The sequence below is a fragment of the Cololabis saira genome, chromosome 2 (assembly GCF_033807715.1).
Source record: "Cololabis saira isolate AMF1-May2022 chromosome 2, fColSai1.1, whole genome shotgun sequence".
In the NCBI taxonomy this organism is placed as follows: Eukaryota; Metazoa; Chordata; class Actinopteri; order Beloniformes; family Belonidae; genus Cololabis; species Cololabis saira.
In genome coordinates this window covers 6,261,811-6,277,914 of record NC_084588.1, presented here as the reverse complement: position 1 = coordinate 6,277,914, position 16,104 = coordinate 6,261,811, and the positions used below count along the sequence as shown (strand labels likewise).

The window sequence follows — 16,104 nt, the reverse complement described above, 5'->3', positions numbered from 1 at the left end:
AAAATTACGCAATTAATTCAGAATGTTCAAAATGGCCGACTTCCTGTTCGGTTTCGGCCATGCCGCCAAGAGACTTTTCTTTTAGTTGCGACATGATACAGGAGTGTACCAATTTTCGTTCATGTACGTCAAACCGTATTATGGGGCTTGAGGCGCAAAGTTTTTTCTGTCTGAACCAACCAGATGAAGGGTGGGCGCGCTTTTTGGCGTCTAGCGTCGCCACGGTAACGCTTTTGAAAGAGAAAAGTAATGCGTGTAGTCGCAGGATGTAGACGCACATTTTGATGTATAACACACCTGGGTGCACGTTACGGTTCGGGCTGAATTAACTGCCGAAGGAATGGCATAAATTTCGCCAAAATGACACAATTTATTGAAAATGGCCGACATCCTGTTCGGTTTCGGCCATGGCTCCAAGAGACTTTTCTTTAAGTTGTGCCATGATATAGGTGTGTAGCGATTTTCGTGCATGTACGTCAAAACGTATTGTGGGGCTTGAGGCACAAAGTTTTCTGGGGGGCGCTGTTGAGCCATTTTGCCACGCCCATTAATGCAAACCATTAAACATCAAATTTATCACCAGGCCTGGCTTGCATGCAAAATTTGGTGCCTTTTGGGGAACTATCAAATATGGACCAATCACATGAAGGGGGGGTGCGCTTGTTGGCGTCTAGCGTCGCCACGGTAACACTTTTGAAAGAGAAAAGTAATGCGTGTAGTCGCAGGATGGAGACGCACATTTTGATGTATAACACATCTGGGTTCACGATACGGTTCGGGCTGAATTAACTCTCGAAGGAATGGCATATATTGCTCCAAAATTACGCAATTAATTCAGAATGTTCAAAATGGCCGACTTCCTGTTCGGTTTCGGCCATGCCGCCAAGAGACTTTTCTTTTAGTTGCGACATGATACAGGAGTGTACCAATTTTCGTTCATGTACGTCAAACCGTATTATGGGGCTTGAGGCGCAAAGTTTTTTCTGTCTGAACCAACCAGATGAAGGGTGGGCGCGCTTTTTGGCGTCTAGCGTCGCCACGGTAACGCTTTTGAAAGAGAAAAGTAATGCGTGTGGTCGCAGGAGGGACGCACATTTTGATGTATAACACACCTGGTTGCACGTTATGGTTCGGGCTGAATTAACTGCCGAAGGAATGGCATAAATTGTGCCAAACAGACACGATTAATTCAAAATGGCCGACTTCCTGTTCGGTTTCGGGCATGACGCCAAGAGACTTTTCTTTAAGTTGTCCCATGATACAGGTGTGTACCGATTTTCGTGCATGTACGTCAAACCGTATCGTGGGGCTTGAGGCACAAAGTTTTCAAGGGGGCGCTGTTGAGCCATTTTGCCACGCCCATTAATGCAAACCATTAAATATCAAATTTTTCGCCAGGCCTGACTTGCGTGCAAAATTTGGTGACTTTTTGGGCACGTTTAGGGGGGCAAAAAGGCCCTCCTTTCGTCAGAAGAAAAAAGAAAGAAAGAAAAATTCCTACAGATACAATAGGGCCTTCGCACTGAAGGTGCTCGGGCCCTAATAATAGGGATGGGAATTGAAAACCAGTTCATGTTGACAACCAGTTCCCAGGGTTTCAATTCCTTGGAATCGTTTGCCTTATCGTATTATGACAACAGGGCGACTTGCAATACTTGTAATGTGGATATTTCAACAAAGTGAGGAAACACTAGCAACATGCAAAAGCATTCCCATACACAGCATGCAATAACTTTTAATGAACTCGTTGCCATTCCTGTAAAAGTCGCCCAAAACGCCTATCCAAGTTATACCCAAAATAAATTGAAAGCTGTTCTTGAACCATTTGAAGTACATGGATGGTTTTGGTCTCTTTTGAAAGGTAACACTCTGAAGTTTTCAGAATCACTGTAATTGCTACTAGAATTGAGTAATCTAAGTTTGAACACACTGAAATACAAGGTTTTTATTTCGGCCGGAAATTAGTTTTGTAATCAGATGTCTGCAGATGAGAGAATCTGTGACTTATTAGCTGGAAAACACAATAAGACCACAGCATGAAGCCTTATCTAGTGCAATTTCAAATTTGATAATAATACCACAAAACATTAGTATTTTACACATGTTTTTGTAAGATTATGTCTAGACCTTTCCAAAAATGGCCATTTGGAGATGCCAAAAAGACACCTGGATAACCATGGGCATAACTCTTGAACCTTTCAACGTCATAATTTAGGCCTCTAATGGAAGCTGACACTTAGAGGTATCCTGTCATATATCCAGATGCACTATCAATATTGCTGAAATATATATAAATACATATAAAGACTGAATGTTGCGTGTTTGATCTGTTCCGAGTCCGGAGTGAATCTTCTCAACCTGTTAATACTGCAGGTAACGAGGGGCACGGTGGCGCAGCTGGTAGTGTGTGCTAGTTCCCCCATGACTTGAGCACCCACACTCTGGGTGGGGTTGGCGAAAGGATCTTCCTGTGTGGAGTTTGCATGTTCTCCCTGTGTTCCCTTGGGTAGCAGTCCTGGGCTACACTGCCCCCTCTGGCCAACCGGGGAACCAGACGGAGTGGGGAGGATCTGGCCGGAATAACGTGATCCTTCCACGCGCTACGTCCGGCCAGAGAAACCCCACCCTGTCTGGTGAAAAGAAGCTGCCTGCTCACTCCTCAGGTTAAGGAAGAGACCTGAGCTCAGTGCAGGGCCCTCCTGGGGCTGGTGGAGGGAGCAAGTCATCTCTCAGGCCCATAAAGTTATTTTACACTATTTTGTTTACAGAAACATTTCTTATTTTTATTCATATCTTTTCATTAACAATAATTTCATGCAAAGATGTAAAAAACAGTCAATTCCAACTTTAAGGGCAACAGTGTGTGCATACACATATAATAGAAGACTACTGCTTGTTGCTGATTGTCTGATGTTGACTGCATGTTTACTTGCATTCAAAAGTGATACGTAAATCCCTCAGCTGGCATGTGAGGATGGATCATAATGTCAGGTGTGCACGTATGCACTCAGAACTGCCCACTTGCTCCTAAATAGGACATTGTGCATGATACCAGGGGCCTCATGATCGAAACGTGCGGCGCGAAAAAAAACGTGCGTACGCCACTTTCTACACTCACGGTCGTATGATCGAAAAGTGATTTGAACGTGGAAAGTTTTGGTCTTTCACCCACAAATCATGTCTGGTGTACGCACTTTTCTGAGGTTTTGTCCGTTGGTGACACTGACTGGTGATGCAGTGAAATCACCAGATAAGTTACACAGGAATGGAGCTGCAACAATCTCACAATCAACCACATGATCTGAACAAACAACTAAAGGAGCTCAACGATGGAACCAGTTAATCCTGATGGAGCTTTGGCTCCGTTAGAGGAACCTGCTGATGATCAGATCACACCGACCTGCTGGTCCAGGACTAAGACTGGACCATCAGCTGGTTTAGTCTGGACCTGCTGGTCCAGGACTAAGACTGGACCATCAGCTGGTTTAGTCTGGACCTGCTGGTCCAGGACTAAGACTGGACCATCAGCTGGTTTAGTCTGGACCTGCTGGTCCAGGACTAAGACTGGACCATCAGCTGGTTTAGTCTGGACCTGCTGGTCCAGGACTGAGACTGAACCATCAGGTTTAGGTACCAAGAGGATCTTCTGGATCTCTGTCTTGAACTGGACCAGCTGCTCCGGTTCAGACCAACATGATCTTTCAGGTCGGACATCTCTGTCACCATGACGACCGCATGGGACGACTACTGGAGATTAAAGCCAGACCCTAAAACATCCCATAACTGTGTCTGGAGAGAAAAACATTAAAATAACATTAAAAACCGGTTCTGTAAAGTTGTCTTTTAAAATAAAAGTAAGATGTCATGGAAAGGTTGGTTGGTACGAACTGATGTGAATCAGAAATGATGAATAAAGTTGAATGAAAGAAGTCTTTATTGAATGTTTAGGCGACTTTCAGAGTCTGATATTAGTCAGCTGCAGGAGCTGCAGGATCGTGAAAGTGTTTCCGGTGATGGACCAGGATCTAGACCGGTCTCTCCTCCTGCGGATGCAACACTCCGAGTTACAGCAACTTTGTTCTTTATTTCTCACGTTTGCACCTCGATAATCCCGTTGGCACAAGTTGTCTTTATTTCTGCAGCAGAGGAATCAGATTGTGATGTTTTAAATATAAGTTTATATGTTTCGTATTGTTATAGGTATGAGAGAGGTGATCGCGGACATCCACAATCTGTAAGACTCAATAACACATGAACGTTGGGCTTAATCCGTTAGTACATACACGTGACAATAAAGCGGAACGAGGAGTCGTTTTTCATCCACCAACTTAAGTTCTGGTGTCTGGTGTTAAAATAAAAACAAGAAAAGCAGAGTGTAATGATGCACTAACGCTGCCCATAAACATTCACAAACCCTTACGATCATTATAAAACCACAACTCTTCACGGAACGCAACGCAAAGCAAAGAACAGCATTACCCATAATGCAATGCAGCTGAAATCGGAAGAAATACCCCAAATAAATTATTTTTTCCAGGCCTCAACTTCTGACAGGACTGTCTCCTGCTCAAGGCTGATGGTTTTTTTTTAATTTGTTTTACTTGTTTTTGCAAGTTCCTTGTTAGGATGAGCGGTTTTTAATGGATAATTATCTTCATTAACTTTGAGGGAGGAGACAGGGTGGAGTGTTGTGCTCCCACATGTGCGCTCAAATCCACGCTGATAATTATATTGATTTATTAATGAAAGAGATCTAATAAAAGGTTTCACGTAGTCACGTTTTATGTTTCACTTATCAGTTCTTGTGCTTTAGTACACTTGAAATGTTAATATCCTCCTGGGGGGGTCAGAGGTCATGATGACGGCATACACATTAAAATAATTGATCCACACTTGGGACCGTTTAACCTTTAAAGCTCATAAAAATGCAAAGAACAGTTTAAGTTCCTACTTTCTGTATGAGAAATAAAACGCTTTGATTTAGAATAAAAATGTGTTGCACTGTTCTCGTTGGCACTGAAGTGAACTCAAGGGGGGCTTGGACGTGTGACATTACGGCCTGGAGCAGGTTAGAATAGTTTGGATTAATTTTCAACCTATTTTACATTGTGCTGCACTTTATGTGCTCCTGGAGCGGGGAGGGCCAATAAAGCAGAATAAAGCAATTAAAGCAGAATAAAGCAATTAAAGCAGAATAAAGTAATTAAAGCAGAATAAAGCAGGCAGACAGCTGAAGGATGAAAAATAGATCAGAAATCAAAATGTTAAATTGAAACACTAATGTTTAGTTGTCCACCAGTGGTCCACCAGATGGATGGACGTCTTTTTTCTGAGGGTCTAGAATCCAACGTCTGAGGCCTGATAAACACAATACAAGAGACCAGGATACTCTAAAGCTTAAAGAAGGATAGATCTATTGGTGTTTTCATCAGGGGACTGAGAATGTTACAACGTTTGATCAAGTGTTGCGGCCCGTCACAGCATAGATGTGGAGTATCACACACACGACACACACAGGCCAGGAAGCTGTGAGAGGCAGAAAGAGGAAGGGGGGGAAAGATTCAGAGGTGATGAAAAAAAGGTTTTCAAAGTAGTTGAAAGACTAGAAAGTGGGGTAAGTTCTATCAGTTGTCAGGAATAAATAAGATTTATACAAATAAACATTGAAGGAAAGGGATAAAAAGGGCCGTGGTGGTGGTTGGGGGTCGGGTTCTGTAATATGTCTCAGGATGTAGGTAGTTGCCTCCTTTCTTTATTCTTTATTTCATTCATTAAAGGAAAAACAAAACAGTTCAATATAATTACAACAAATCTCTTTCCTTGAATGAAAGGGAACAGAAAGAAGACTAAGCTTATTTTATCTGTCTCTTTTTCCTAATAAATCAAATTTCAATGAATGTAACAATAAAAAAAACTAAAGAAAATACAAATTACGCAATTTAAAAAAAACAAACACTTTCCAATAAACGTAATTTAAAAAAAAACAAACAAACAAAAAAACAAAAACAGAACTAGACTCGTTACAATCTTAGAGGTGTCTGCAATTTCACAGTACAAAAAGCTAAAAAAGGTATGAAAAGGAGATGTGTCTCCATTACTGGAGTTAAATTCTGGAATGATGCCAACATACATTTAAAAACATGTCATTCTTTTTTTGTATTTAAGAAAATGGTTTGTAAAGCTATTTTTTAAGCTTATAAGTGCAATTGACCATCTGTAAATGTTTCTTTGCTTTTCTATTGTTTCTTTGCCTTTTGTTGTTTCTTTGCTTTTTTGTTGTTTCTTTGCTTTTCTATTCTCTTTTTGGTTTTCTGGAGGTCGGTAGCCAAAAAAAGAAAGTTGGTACTATAGGATAGGCTTTTATAAGCATTTTGCTTCAGCCTATGCCTTTTCACTTATTGTTCAACACATTTTTTGGTTTTGTATGAAATGTTAACGCTGTGCACAATGTTTTTTTTTTGCTGTTGTTTTGTGTTGTCATGACTGAATAACCTTCATTCATTCATTCATTCGTTCAACTACAACAAAGTTATAAAATAACACAAAATAGCTGTCATCAAACACAGATAGTCGTATTCTCTTTTGATTCAAAGAAAAAAAATATGCCAATGGTGCTAAAAAGAGAGAGAGAAAAAAAGAAAACCCACATAACTTAACAGTTATCATGATATTTCTTCATCAAACTGGCTTTTATTATTCTTTTAAATGTGATGTTTGATTTGCCTCCTGTGGATCCACAATCATTCATTCTGTTAAAGCCAATGACAAACAGGGTACTAATACTTGTTTAGCTCATTCATTCATTCATTCATTCATTCATTCATTCATTCATTCATTCATTCATTCATTCATTCATTCCTGTGATCTCTGCAGACGGACGTGGCTTACACATGTAGCCGTTGGCTGATTCCAGCTTTGATGAATGAAAGATGCATCTTTGATCAATCCACAAATCAAGCAGGCCTCATGTCTTCATGTCTTTCCTAATTCATTACTGTTTCTTACGGGATTTTTTGCAAGTTATTGCGAGATTGTTTCCCAAGCAAATGCATACCGCAACTCCGTCCACAGTTTGGAGAAGTAAGGTCGCAGGGTTTTGCAACTCCTCACTCTTGTGTTTGAGGTTGTGAAAATGTGTAAGGCACGATATTATAACGAGACTAAACGTGTGTTTGAGCATCCTTTTATGTCTCTAAACACAAATCTGCATAAACAACATTAAGCTTAAGTTTCAGCCAAGCCAGTTTTTCTTAAGTTTTCTAATGATTCATAAGAAAATAAGATCATTAGAAAATCATTTAATTCCACCCTTTAATGCCTGACATAAGAAATAAAACATGGGAAATATTTTCTTTTTCTAATTAGACTTTTTTTATATGTTGAAATCAAAAATGCCCTCAGTTTGTCTTTAACAGTCTCTAAATAATATTTATTTTGCGTCATCATGAATACATTAGCTAATGTTGTGTATTTTTTAATTAATTTGTTTTATTTATTTATTCTTTTTTTTTCATTTTACATAGAAATGGAACGTTTTATGTAATTGTATTTATTTTACAGGCAACTGGAAGGTTTTAAGTTATCTTATTTATTTTACATAGAAATGGAAAGTTTTATTGTATTTATTCTACAGACAAATGGAAGAATGTTATTAGCAAAACTGCAACAGTGATAAACGCTGCAGACTCTGGACTCAGGTTACACTGTAGTAAATAACACTCACTAATAATTACTAGTAAAACAAAACTCATAGCACTCCCCCTTTTAAGTAATAACTGCCACTTCCAGTCCAGTTTAACCATATTAGGATGAAACCCTGCTGGCGTTGCACCTATATAAGTGTGAGCACTTGTGTTTCCTCTCAGCGTTGTGTTGGCGTTCTCCTGCCGTTCCAGCATCAGTCATGCTCCTCCTGGTCGTCCTCGTCGGGCTCCTCTGCTCTGCCCACACCGCCACCTCTCAGGTTTGAAAAGATTCCTCTGCTGACGTGATTGGATGTGACTGCAGGGACTCATCCTGCCGACCCAGAGGATGTGTCTACGGAAGAGTGTTAGGGCCAGGCAGGAGAAAAAATATTTGAGAGGGGAAGATTTTTTTTTTATTGTGCACTTGGAGAAAAAAGTCGAAATGTCGAGATTAATGTTGAAATACAATTTAAAGAATTAAGTCGAAATTTCACCTTTTTTCCGCAACATTTCAACTTTATTCACAAAATTTTTACTTTTTTCTCAACATTTAGATTTTTTTCTCGGAATTGTACTTCAACATTATTCTCAACATTTCGACTTTTTTCTCGAAGTGCATAATGAAAAAAAAATCTTCCTCCTCTAAAATATTATTTTATTTTTCTCCAACCTGGCCCTAAAACTCTTCCGTACGTGTCCCATTATCATGTACCTACTGTTAAAGTTGACTCTGGTGGATCTAATATGCAGGGACTTCTTTCATTTATTTAGAAACAAACTAAACAAGAGATGTTATTATTCAACGATAACAATTAAAAGAAAAGAGAAACATAACAGCAAGAGTTTTTAAACCTGCTTCCTTTATTACAGATCTCCACCGGACCGACGGATAAAACCTCCGGTAAGACATCTTTGTGTTTACAGTTTGTTCATCATTATATGGAATATTATTAAACAATGTGATTACTGCTTTAGTATGATTTTTATTGTGTAGAGCTATTGATAAGTAAAATGTCCGATGAATCCCTGCTAATTCACTATATAAATAAATCTAATATTCAAATGTATTCTAATTATTCTCTTAAATATAATTGTGTTACTTCCAACTCTCTTTTTCCCCTAACAATGCGTGCTACTCCTACACGCTGTGCTGTTACCCAGGCAACACCTTTGAAGATGATGACTTCAGCATCTCCACCCTCCTGGAAAAGGCCAACGCCAACGTCGGTGCGTCTGCGTGGTTTTGGACTGATGTGTTAATAACCCCTTAGAGAGACAAGTACGGAAGAGAATTAGGGCCATGCAGGAGAAAAAGATTTGAGATTTTTTTTATTGTCCACTTTGAGAAAAAAGTCGAAATGTCGAGATTAATGTTGAAATACAATTTTGAGAAAAAAGTTGAAATGTTGAGAAAAAAGTCGAAATGTCGAGATTAATGTTGAAATACAATTTCAAGAATAAAGTCGAAATTTTGTGAATAAAGTCGAAATTTCACCTTTTTTCTCAAAATTTCAACTTAATTCACAAAGTTTTTGATTTTATTCTTGAAATTGTATTTTGACATTAATCTCGACATTTCGACTTTTTTCTCAAAGTGCATAATGAAAAAAAAAAATCTTCCTCCTCTAAAATTTTTTCTCTTGCCTGGCCCTAATACTCTTCCATAGATGACAGATGAAGCAGCTTCTGTAAATGAGAACAAAACAAACCAATTCCAACCTGAGATGATGTGTTTGTAGGACGCCACATTCACACATAGGTGGCATTTGCCTGGTTATCTTTTGTAGGCCGGAACTTGGACGAGCCTCTGGTGATGGATGGGGACATAGCGATGCCAACGGGCCTCCAGAACGCCGACCCCTGCACAGCGCGAGGCTGCCTGTGGCCCAAAAGCACCGATGGCAACGTCTACGTGCCCTACCGCATCTCCAACCAGTACTGTAAGTCCCAGCAAGGCTTTGTCTTCTGTTTCTTTGTAAAAGAACATCAATTATGGTTCAATTATGGGATGTTCAAGGCATCTTTTAGAAAAGTGATGAAAGAAGCACAGAGCAGAATCTAAAAGATTGCTCCATAGCAGCAACATCCAGACTACTGCTGTGTCCATCAGGCACATGTTTAGACTCACAACTCCCATTGTTTCAGGTGCAGACGTGTTGTACACAGAGTGGTGCAGAGTTGCTCCAGTTGCTTCCTGGCGTTTGTCTCAAATCCAGACACATCTGCTTCATAGTCTAATGATTATTATTCTTATCTTACTGTTAGCCCAAAGAGAAAGAGCCATCATCACCCGCGGCCTGCAGTCATTCGCAGCATCTTCCTGCGTCCGCTTCTTCCCCCGTGGCCAGCAGAGGGACTTTGTGGACATCCAGTCTCGCTCTGGGTGAGGAAAAGCACACAAATAAAAGCATCCTATGATCTGAGCGCTCATTTGTCTGCCACAGGTATGAGGTGTTAACCGCTCGTCTCTTTCAGGTGTTACTCATTCGTTGGACGTCGCGGTAATGCTCAGGTGGTGTCGCTGAGTCGCCGGGGGTGTGTCTTCCATCAGATCGTCCAGCACGAGCTGCTCCACGCGCTGGGCTTCAACCACGAGCAGACCCGCTCCGACAGGGACAGTCACGTCCGCATCCAACTGCAGAATGTGATTCGTGGTGGGTCACACTGCTTTAATTCAATTCAATTCAATTTTATTTATATAGCGTCTAATACAACAGAGTTGTCTCTAGACGCTTTACAGAGACCCATACCCAGAACATGACCCCCGAGCAGTTATTACATAAACAATGGCAGGTAAAAACTCCCCTAGTGGGAGAAAAACCTTAAGCCAAACAGTGGCAAGGAAAAACTCCCCTTTAGGAGGGAAGAAACCTTGAGCAGGACCAGGCTCATAAGGGGGGACCCTCCTGCCGAGGGCTAGACTTTACAGTCAAGCGGTTGGGAAAAGCTCTTTGGTGGAAGAGGGGGGTGGTAGTCTAGTGGCTACAGATTAATGTGAATTTGTTCTTTGTATCTGTGTTCTTTGTATTTTATTTTATTTTTATTTTTATTTTCTGTTTTTATTTTAAATTGTATTTTTAGCTGTACATTTGTACTGTATTTGTTTTATTCAGGACCCCAGGAAGACTAGAGGCTCAGTCATGTGTCTCTAATGGGGATCCTTCAATAAACATAAACATAAACATAAACAGAGGTGGGCCCAGAATGGCAACCAAGATGAACCATCTTGGGCACCTGAGCAAGGAGTCTCTCCGGGAGTCTCTCCGTAGCCTACGCCGTAGCCTGACCTGCACCTCCCAAAAACCTGCACCTCCCAAGCGAACCAATCACAGCCCTCTCAGTCGCAGACCGAGAGGGCTGTGATTGGTTCGCTTGGTAGCAACGCATTTCCAGTTCCGGTTCGTGAAGCAGTCGTGTACTTTCAGCGCTCTTTTCTTCGTGTGTGTGTGATTTGTTATGTTTTGTTTTTTTGCACAATAGTTGTCCTTATCTCTTTGATTCACTGTGACCGGAAAAACCGGAAGCTAAACAATGTATCAATTAGTGCTCTGGGGGGGGTATTGCCCCGTGGCGAAATGGAGTGACGGAGAAGTCCGAAGGGTTCACGGCGGCGTCACGGCAACGGAGTAGGCTCTGCTTTTGTTTAACGCAGAACCTTAATACAAGTTTAAGTAAGCGTGGAACTAACGGCTGTGCCTTCAGGAAACAGACAGAGCAGTCGAGCATGGACCTGCACTGCTGGAGACGAGCTGTCCTCTCTTCCCCAGCCTTGCTGACTGAGTGCTGTGCATCTCTCTGCAGGAACGGAGTATAACTTCCGGAGGATTGCGACGAGGAACCTTGGCACACCCTACGATTACGGCTCTGTCATGCACTATGGAAGGTAACGCCGAGCACTCGCCTAGCGTCATCCTGCAACATAACTCAAAACAAAAACAAAACGCACACTGACAATATTAAAAAAATAAATAAAATGTTCATTGGAAGGGTTTGTATCCTGATTCTTATCCTCCCGACATGCTTTGTTACAATCTAAGTGACTGAAATGAACTGAACTGAATTGAATCAAACTGAATTATAAATCAAATTTTCTCTTAGTAAGGATTAAGTGGTTGGCCTCAGTTGAAAACCAGGGTCTTGAACCTGGGTCCTCCGGACTCCAGCCCCCCCTCTGCAACCACTAGGTTATCACTCCCTTCAATTGAATTAAATCGAACTGAACTGAATTGAATTGAATCGAACTGAACTGAATTGGGGTGAAGGAAGGTGAAGGAAGTCTGGGCATCCCTGTTGAGAATGCGACCTGGTTCCGGATAAGCAGCGGAAAAAAATGGATGGATGGATTGATTAATTGAATTGGATCGAATCGAATTGAATCGAATCGAATCGAATCGAATTGAATTGAATCAAATCAAATTGCACTCAACCGGTTCCTCCGGGACGTTGCTGGCCCTTCGGCAGCATCAGCATGGCCTAGCCATCGTAGCATTTGTGTGCTTGTCTCCAACTCTGTTTTTTTCGGATGATCACACCAAGAATTAGCAGCCTTGTTTTAGCCTTACGTCTCTCGTTTCTGAAGCCCAGAAACACATCAAACTAAGCTGTTCATCTATGTCACAGGTTCGCCTTCTCTAGCAACCGGCAGCCGACCATCGTTCCCATTCCCAACGCGAATGTGGTCATCGGCAGAGCCACCCAGATGAGTCGCATGGACATCCTGAGGATCAATCGCCTTTATCAATGCAGTACGTATTGCTTTTAATAACTGCTCCATCTCCAAGTATGAGTTTTTTCAGGACTGGTGAAATGCTGGACTCTAAACTACATCCGACACCAGCCAATAGTCAATAAATGCCTCCCACTACCTTCCTCACTCACTTGTCCTTTTCTCATAAATCTGTACCTTTCATGAAGCACTTTATTTCTTAATTGATCCAAAGTTTTTGGTGAGACAAATCAAGAGAAAAAGAAGCCTTTAGAGCAAGTTTTCAAAGCTTCCTTGTCCAGTATCCTCGCTAAACCTCATGATGTGGTGGATTTTAAATGCAACCACCATCTTTTCCATCTTTTCCAAACTGGCAGGACAGAATTTTCGGGCCATAGCAGCAGACTTTGGATAACTCCCCTTTTTTGTTTGATTTACATGCATTATATTGATTTGAAAAGCACATCTAAGAATAATTTTACAAAAATACATAAAAGATGCATGAACCAATTCATTAGGGTGTTAAAAGTGTTAGCTTCATTATAATGGATCAGTTTTCTTCACATGCACGTACCTTTAACTGTCCTCCAACTCCTTTGCAAATATGAACTGCATGTACAATGAAGCAATTTCCTCACGATTCTTTCTGTTTTATTCATAAACTGCAGGAACAAGATCACCCTTCGATAAGGTGATACCTGAGCCAAGAAAGCTGTTCCTAGAGAAGTGAAAGTAAGTTAGCATGTGATTTTTCTATCTTGACACCGCTCTCTAGAAATGTTGTTTCTGCAGATACGTACTCTTTTGTCAATGACAATTAGTCACTGACACAATTTCATATCTAACTGATGCACTCAGCATTCATATATTTAGGCTTTTATGACAAATATAATGAGGTTGCAGATACGGTAGAAGTTTAAGATGAATCTACCGCTTGCAGTTCAAAAGCCATTCAGAGAACTGTTTGTTGAATAACTGTATATTTTTCAGTCATTTTGTAGCTTCTGAGAGAACCTGTCTCTAACTTAAGATTGCAAACGCGTCTGGCTTTTTTAATGCCAGTTCTTGTTCGGTTGCATGCTCTCCACTTCTTTAACACTGTGTGTTTGTTCCTGACAGGAGATCCAGAGGAAACGATGAACAGTGATGCAGCTCTTTACCTGAATGCAAACCCAGAGCATCTCCCGTTTGCTGAATGCACTGGGATCAAATTGTTCTAAATTTACTGTTCTGCTGATCTCATGAGAAAATGAAAGTGCTGAGCATCACAACATGAATTGAAATGAAAAATTGCTTGCTAGCTTGATGCAGTACTTGATTGAATAAAAACAAATTCATTCTTCTACACCTCCAATGTCCTTTTTTGCATTTGTTACCATAAGATACCATAAAAATCTATTGTTTTATGACATTTACAAGAACATTAAGATTTGGATTTACTACGTTTTCTTCTCTTTTTTTCAATATTATCTTTGTTTGGTTTTCAAAATCGTTCCAATGATACACAACAATAAGAATGCTCTTACATAAAAGGAAACACCAGCTGAATTATTGTCCAGCATTCGAATCATATTTCCTTACAAGTCAGGTATTTATGAGATATCATAAAGCAACACTCAATTTAGTTTTATATGAGAAAGGGAAAGAGAAAAAAGAAAGAAAGAAAAAATAAAACCCCAAACAAAACAAGAAAGTAACAACAATCCAAACAACAAAGGTTTCTCTATTTTTCAAGGGTTAGCCCAAATTATTTCACCATTGTGCAAAATTCAGAAATACAAACTCGAATTTACAATTCACACAGAATAAAGAAATCAAGTAACAAAAGAAAGGAAATGATTTTAGAACAGTGCAGAGCATCACTGGTAGCTACGCCTCATCCGCCCCAGACCCTTTAAAGGAGCTTGAGGCTCCTTTTAAGAAATGAGACTCTCTAGCGCCACCCTTCACCACGACGGCCGTCGGGGGTACTGCAGCCAACAGTGAAGCCGGCACGGGAGAACGGGGAGAACGTGCATGCAGCGTCATGTGACGTCACATCCGCAGGACAGCGCGGGAAATTCGGGACCGAATTGCAGCACATTTTGCAGCACACAGCCTGTTCAAGGCAAAGGAGAGATACACTAGAGGACTCATTCTTTTGGGTTTGGAACGCTTCGTCTGACATTATTACTAGAAAACTTAAAACGTATACTAATTTTTTTCATAAATCCTGCCTCAATCCGGCCTCAAGCTCCTTTAAATCCACACTCTCCATATATTCCATAAAAGGACCCCAAATGTTTTGAAATAATGATAGTTTCCCCTTTATAATGTAAGTACTATTTTCCATAGGTAAAGTTGTAGACATTTCCTTAATCCAGTTAATGAATTTTGGTTTACTGGTACTCTTCCATGAAAGTGCTATGACTCTTTTTGCAAGCAGGAAACACAAATCCAGGGCATGGATTATTTTTCTAGACATAAGATGTCTATCAGGATATAAACCTAGGATAAACAGTTTAGGGTCAAGAACAAATGTTTTACCTAGGATAGTCTCTAGAAGCTTGTTTAATCTCCCACCAGAATTGTTGAACTTTATTGCATTTCCAGATACAATGGAAGATCGTTGCAGTACTTTGACGTGTATTGGTAGTTTTTGTTTGTGCTTTAGCACACGCTTCTTCCCAGTCCTCCGAGGGCAAGTGCTTACTATGTTTTCTAAAAACATTTACACACTTCCACTCACACACACGATATATTCAAATATAGCTATATATAACTCTGTGTAATCGTCCTGGAGCCAACAGCGTTATTCGTGTGTTACTGCCATATTTCTTTGATGAACAAGCAGCAGCTGCACAAACACAGCAGGTCAGGAGCAGCCCGTTTCTGCTGATAACCTGGTTCTGTACGGCACACTCAGCACAAACCTGTGAGAATATTACACTTGTCTTACTCAGAGCTCTGGACACATCTACAAAATTATTATTTTTTTACCAGTGAAGATTTGCTTCTGTTTAAATGTTGTAAGGGTACTGTATTTGTGCAGGTCCACCAATAGGCTCACTCAGTCTGAACTTAACTATATGATGCAATCCCGGAGAGTTTAGGTACATGTACGTACAAAAATAGGGGCATTAGATTAAGAGATAGATCATAGTTTTGGAAGGAAGAATTAGTAGTTGGAACTGATGGCCTTCGTCTTATTATAATGAGCAAATAGCAGCAACCCCAATACAGAAAAAGTTACAGAAATGTGAGAATGTATGCATTTCAGGCCTGCAATGCATTCTAAGAAAACTTTGGTATACTGAGAATTAATAATAGTAAGGAGTTGAAATGAAGAAAAATAACATTGTTTGTCAAAAAAAGTGTCAGCACAACTCCAAATGTCCAAAAAAGACATGAGAAAATCGATCAAATGTTTAAAAGAAATGGCTGGGAGTGTGTGTGTGTGTTTTCTCAGAACAGAGTTAAAGTTAACAAAGTCAGGAAAGAAACGTTTAGCCCAGTTGGCAGGAAGATTGGGACAAAGTAGAAACCAAACCACTTCATTGATTTATATCCTCATCAACACCATGAGCAGGGCCGCCCCTGACCGAATTGGGGGCCTAAGCAAAATGCTTTTTGGAGGCCCCCCGGCCCCCACCCTCACACCTCTCCCCATCCCAAATGTATTATAGGTACAAAATGACCATATAACAACATGCCATTCAACTAGAAAACCTTTAT

General features: G+C 40.5%; 1 protein-coding gene across 1 annotated transcript; it reads left to right on the top strand.

Annotated features, from left to right (window-relative positions):
• Positions 1–7,851: 7,851 nt before the first annotated feature.
• LOC133457576 (low choriolytic enzyme-like) lies at positions 7,852–13,737 on the top strand. Its single transcript, XM_061736951.1, has 10 exons — positions 7,852–7,963; positions 8,556–8,586; positions 8,847–8,912; positions 9,473–9,625; positions 9,951–10,068; positions 10,161–10,339; positions 11,487–11,568; positions 12,306–12,430; positions 13,059–13,122; positions 13,510–13,737. The coding sequence occupies exons 1-9, from the start codon at positions 7,904–7,906 to the stop codon at positions 13,118–13,120; spliced, it is 876 nt and encodes a 291-aa protein (XP_061592935.1). The 5' UTR covers positions 7,852–7,903; the 3' UTR covers positions 13,121–13,122; positions 13,510–13,737.
• The last annotated feature ends 2,367 nt before the right edge of the window (positions 13,738–16,104 follow it).